This window comes from Heteronotia binoei, chromosome 2 (genome assembly GCF_032191835.1).
Source record: "Heteronotia binoei isolate CCM8104 ecotype False Entrance Well chromosome 2, APGP_CSIRO_Hbin_v1, whole genome shotgun sequence".
In the NCBI taxonomy this organism is placed as follows: Eukaryota; Metazoa; Chordata; class Lepidosauria; order Squamata; family Gekkonidae; genus Heteronotia; species Heteronotia binoei.
The window spans coordinates 175,530,143-175,536,142 of record NC_083224.1 but is presented as its reverse complement, the minus strand read 5'-3'; the positions used below and the strand labels follow the sequence as shown (position 1 = coordinate 175,536,142).

General features: G+C 45.4%; 1 protein-coding gene across 2 annotated transcripts in view; it reads right to left on the bottom strand.

Annotated features, from left to right (window-relative positions):
* Window positions 1-3,442: 3,442 nt before the first annotated feature.
* TDRD5 (tudor domain containing 5) overlaps window positions 3,443-6,000 on the bottom strand; it is a 57,527-nt gene continuing 54,969 nt past the window's right edge. For both annotated transcript variants that reach the window (XM_060232504.1, XM_060232505.1), the window contains exons 17-18: window positions 5,643-5,829; window positions 3,443-4,858 (exon numbers count right to left, since the gene is read on the bottom strand). In XM_060232504.1, coding sequence (XP_060088487.1) covers window positions 4,608-4,858; window positions 5,643-5,829 — 438 coding nt within the window. In that variant the 3' untranslated portion in view covers window positions 3,443-4,607. The remainder of the gene's footprint in view (window positions 4,859-5,642; window positions 5,830-6,000) is intronic.

Below are 6,000 nucleotides of genomic sequence, written 5' to 3'. Positions count from 1 at the left end.
CCTAAGCCCCATTACCAGTGTCACACAGGAAGTGACATCATCATGCCAGCAACTTTCAGGCAACACTGATATTTAGGCAAAAAGTCAACTGTAGAAGCCAGTTTTACCATAGAGTTTTTACCCAAATACCAGAGCGTCACCTAGATGTCACTGGCATAATGACAGCACTTCCAGTGCATGCCAGCAACATGGCCTAGGCTTTCTTTTTTCTACTAGTGAGTTCCCATCATCCCTGCTGGTTGCCAGAAGGAATTAAAGACCTTGCTCTCTCCTGACGTTTACTGATGCATTTTAACCCACTTCACTTCTTGAGGCATGACAATAGCACCTTTTAATTCCGGTTGGACATGCATCAACACGTAACTAAAACTTTTCCCCTGGGGCTAATCGTTGGCTAGGTAAGAAAAGCTGGTTTGTACAAGGGCATGTTGCACTCATAGCAAGTGGAGTATGTAGTCCAGTGATCAGGAGCTATAACTTCTAAGATTCCAGTTTTTTCACTCATTAATAGTCTCAAGGAGAGAGGAAAATGGTTGCCCAGACATTTTACAAAAACATTCTACGAAGGAAACCTCACCCCTTCAGAACCATGATATTTTGGATAGCTTGTAAATCTTGCTTGCTAGAAATTGGAATTAGAAATTACAGCCATTCTAAAAGAACATTATGGTAGCAGAGTGCTCAAGGCACGCAATTCAGCAGTCTATCTGGTTTGTGTGTGCTACTGAGAAACAGAGTTACACACAGAGCCTTCTTATCTTTGCAAAACTAGTTAGTCCTTATTGTAAGGAATTCCATCCGAGACAGGATCCTAGTCTAGTCTAACTAGGCAGGATGGAAGGAGATGCAGGAGGTATGTCCTGCTCTTATACTACCGTGATGGAAGAGTGGGGAGAAAGCATCAAATGGATTAAACACTAGGAGTGAGTTGGGGAATCCCTAGGAAGGAGAAAAGTGGCAAAATGGCCAGTTGCCAGAGAGTGGATTTCTAGTGACACAGGAGGGAGGTTAGGAGGCTGTCCCGCCTAACCAGAGTCCAAGACAGGGACAATGGTGGCAGCAATACCTGGAGGCAGTGGAGTGGAACAGCCCCTTCAGGTCAGAATTAGGGGTGTGCATTCGGTTCGGCCGAAACGAATAGACTGCCGAATATCCCCCAATTCGGAAGTATACGGTGTTGTATGCTTCCGAATCCAATTAGAAGGCATTCCGAAGTATATGGAACTCAATGTAAAAGGCGGGAAAGGAGCTTCTGCAACCTCAGGGAAGCTGCTTGCCTCCTTTCCTGCCTTTGGAAGCCTTTTCCCGCCTCTCCAATAGCCTCTCTGTGATCAGGGTGGAAGGGGGAGGGGGAGAGGAACCCCAGCAGCCAATCCAAAGCATGCATTTGCAAAATGCATTGCAAATGCATGCTTTGCAGGGCTGTTGTGCAGCTGATGTTTGGGCTAATCCCCAGCCATCAACTGTTTTATTTACTGTTCTCTGGCCAATCACAGAGCAGTGGTATTTTTTGAAACTGCTCTGTGTAGGGACAGAGAACCTTTTTAAGGAGTCTGCCTGGCTGGACTCCATTCCATTGCTGCTGTGTTGGTGTGAGAGATTGTGCTGCACTGGCCCTTGGCCTCAGCTGCTGCTGCTCTCTCTCAGCCTTGCCTGACCTGCCTGGAGAAGACATCTAAGGTAAGACAGTCTTGGCGTTCTTGTTTTTTAGTCAGGATAAAAGTAAAAGGACTTTAAGACTCAGAGTCCCCTTACTTATCCAGATTTGGGTAGGTGGGTAGCTTATTTGGGGTTAGGGGGTTCTGCTGGGGGTGGGGGCCTGGGGTTGGGGGGGTTGCCAATTTGCCTATATCTAACTTTAGTGAGAGGACTTTTAAAAGTGCAGTGTCCTTTTACTTTTCCTGATTTGGGTGGCTTGGATTTCTTGGGGTTAGGGTGAAGGGGTTTTTTTTGGGGGGGGGGGGGGTTGGTAAAGTTCCTGTATTGTTAAAAGTCAAGTTTTTTACTGTTTTAAAAGGATTGTTTGATTTGTTGCTGCTGTGTTGTGCTGCTGTTGTTCCTTTTCTCTTCTGGTTCTGGTTCTTGGGGGGGGGGGGGCTGTTTGGCCTAATTTTTATTGTTAAAAAGTTCAGTTTTTAACAGTTGAGTTTGTTGGCCTTTTCTCAGTTGGATTTGTTTGGATCTGTTGTGTTGGTTTTGCATCCTGTCCTGTTGTCCCTTTCCTGGTTCTGGTTTTTTTTTTTTGGGGGGGGGGAGTTAAGTTTCTTTCTGTCACGCTTTGGTTTTTTAATTACTCTGATTGGTGTGAGGGGGTTGGTGTGTGGGCTATGTGGGGTGGGTCACTTTCATGTTTTTATAGAACTATTTTTGGAGTCTGAGGTTCCATGGAGTTTTGGGGTCTCTCCCTCAAACCCCCTGCCTCCCAGTTGCCTCTGATTATGCCCTATGTTGCCATTGAGTTCAATAGCTCATAGGGTATAATGGTGGGATAGGGGCACCCTCTTTGGGATCCCCTGGAATGGGAACCCCTGGTACAAACTTTTTGGGACTTGGGGGGGTTTGTAGGGGAGAGTCCCCCGCAAATTTGGGGGCTCTCCCTCAAACCCCCTCCCCTCCAGGCAGCTTCCAATGGCCCATAGGGTATAACTAGGCCGTATATTCGGAAATAGCCGTATATCTCTTGTATGTACAGCTATTCCGAATACCGGTATTTGGAAATATGCGGTATTCCAAATATTTTGGCCCCGTATATTTCCGAATCAGATTAATTCAGAAATTTTTTTTGTACACCCCTAGTCAGAATACCAGGAGGGGTAGGCAGAGGCAGGGTCCGTCAGCTAATGCAGGCCTGGTCTGCCACAGTCAGGGTCCTAACTTATGTATCTCTCTGACGCTGTATAGTCCCCTTCTGAAGTTTAAGTAAGAGACAGTGCAAAGTCCCTCACTTCCAACACATTCCTCTTTGACCAGCTGGTCAATGGCAGATGGCAAACAAATTACAACTACCCAATGAGAACAGCGCTGTGCAAAAAAGAATCAGATTCAAATCCAGTTTGTTATTTTGAAAACATGACAGTCTCTCTAACATTGGAATTAGTTGATTAGGAAGTCAGCCCAACAGTTGTTCCTGAAACAGTGAAATGGCACAATGAAACATGACTAGAATAAGCATGTCACACACAAAGATGTTTGGTTGGAACATGTCCTTATAAGACACAAACCTATTTCAAGTCTCTTCTGCCCTCCTTTTACTATCCATCCTGCCTCTTCCATAAATGAAACCACTTATGTTATCAGAATAATGATGCGATCAGAAGATTTCCAGCTTCCTTCAAGTGTTGGAAATAGTTTGGATTCAGAGCACAGATGGTATTTACAAATAAATGCTGTTGCGTTAGGGGACTTCTAAACCCAAATTTTAAAAGTCTCCACTGAGGACAGATAAGATACAAATAGCTTTTATTTATCAAATTAAAACAGAAATAGAAATCTTTTTTTCTTGAAACTTCAGAACCTTTTCCATGACAACTCCCTTTTCCTTTAATACAGAGTTAATTCTTGCCCTTTATTAAAGACTGGTAAGCATTCAGAACAAGGTCATTGGGAAGGGCTGGGCAAGTTACAGTACGCTGAAGCTCGGAGCTCGAATCTACCCTCTTCCTCATCTGCATCATTCCATTAGGTCCCTTCGCTAGTGTGTCTGTTCGCATTAGGGAGATCCTAAATGTGGGGCCAGGAGCTGCAAACTGGTGCTGGTAGGAGGAGGAGGCTGCTGAATTTACTGGACTCAGAGCCCTGCTTGTGAAAAGCCATTCTTAGAGGACGTTCTGGTGCTACCTGCCTTCCCATAATTTCCATCTGTGCTGAAGTGCTTCTTTTGGTCATTGATGGGTGAGATACAGGCAGGGAGGAGCTTCTGTCCCACATTAGGGCTGAGAAAGAAAAATTAAAGATGCTTTGCTGTGCTTTGTATAAAAAAACTGATATCACTACACCAGCTCCAGCCAAGGCCTCTGGTCCCTACAGAGGCAAGAAACAAACCACTCTAGTACCAGGGGAAGGAGATCCATTGCCCTCTTGCACCTGCCATTTTATTCATTTTGAACATTTTAATGCTGCCTTTCTACCCAATCAGGATCCCCAAGGATGCAAACATGGAAGCAATGCTTCTTGTCTTCCATGACTTTGTCATTTCCCCTTTCCACACGCCAATTTCTGACTTAGGTGGCTATTAACTGCCAGGACATTTCAGACCTGTGTGAGATGCAGCCCAGAGTGACGTCCTTCCATAAATGCACCCAAAACTTATTAGACATTTTTGTATGTGTGTTAGAGGTGTTTCAGTAAGTACGTAACATCTGCATGGTAACTGTCAAAACCATTATTATATTATACAGAAAACACAACTGTGGAACATGCAAAAAACAGCGCAAGTGGAAAACAAACACTCAGCCCAATGTTTGGTCCATGAAGGAACTGGACTCTAGGCTATCATAAGCCAGCTTCTCACAGCCTCCAAGGGCACAGGATTTTTGACCACCATTTCTAATGAAGCGACAGACGACTGACATCGCTCTGAAAGGCATCTGGCTACCCTTTGGTCTCTTTTATAGGTCCAACTTCCTCCGGTTGAGGCAGAAATATCGACCAGACGCAACTAGACGCGCAGAGGCTCCCAAGGCTGCAGAAGGGCTATAATAAGGGATAAAGAATACTGGGGAGCCTTGAAGCTCAGCAGTGAACGCCAAAGCATTGTTGTGACCTCCCTCTCTCTGGACGCAGCAGGGTCTGGGAGTAGACAAGGGAACGAGTTGGGTCCTGGAGGCATTGTCCTCTTTCTTCTTGAGAGATGCTTCTCCTGTACAGTTTAAAAAACAAACAGTGGTTATACAACCCATTCAATCCAAATTCAGTTCTGTCTTGGCTGTGGTTTATCAGGATGCTGATTTACACTTTTGCAGCAGGAAGCTGGCAGCCACAGGCCGGTGTAAGAACCAAGGAAGCAGGGTGAATTGTGATTCCTTCCCACATGAATGCACCCCTCCCCCCCAATCCCAGGCAAGGCAATGCCCTCACAAGAAAAAGCCAGATGTGTCCGGTTGCTTCTCTGTGTGGCCATCCGCACAAACTGGACCATCTTTGTGCACCACAGGGGGCTCCGATAAAGTGTTGTGAGATACCCTAGGCATTCCTTTAAAATATTTATACCCCAATATTTAGAAAAATCTCAAGAGTGATTAACAACATGAACATGCATGGAAGATACCCAGGCTAATAAGGTCTAAATTCTTGTTAGTGTTAGGAGGGTTGGCATTTGAATTAGATTCAACCATACCAACTCTTTGGTTCCCAGTCATGCAAACGACTAACAGTATGCAAGAACCTACTTTGAACATTTATACCCTGAGAAACAACCACCACAGTTCACCCAGGTGGCATTCTTGACACCTGTGCCATGTACCTTTAGGACAAATATGACCATAACATCCACTGAATTGCTACAGGACAAGGTTTTTGTTTCACCACCCAACAGGATACACCACAGACCGCTGAATGTCACGAGACTCCAGAACCCCCTCACAACAGGATATTGTATCCTTTGGTTATACAGGAATAGAGTTTTGTCATAAGCCCACAAGTACCATTGCATTTGTCGACAGGGAAGGCACACAATTCCAGAAGAGGCTGGGAGTTGCAGGCAAACAGTTTGTTTGCATCCAGGGCCATCTGACTCAGGTCTGTAGACTGCTGGGAATGAACGATGGAGACGTAAAACTCCTCCAGCGTCTGTGGCACACAATCAGTCAGACTTCCAGGAGGGTCAGTTGTCTGCAATCAAAGGGAACAGGAAAAGCAGCCTTGCTTAACTGCATGGGGGAAAAACCCAAGGAAAGCAACTGAAGGTCAAGTCATATCGCCATGCACCCACCAAGACATTTATACTCAAGTCTCGTCTCCAGACCTCAGATTCAGCAGGAGCTCACAGGAGCACTGCTCCTG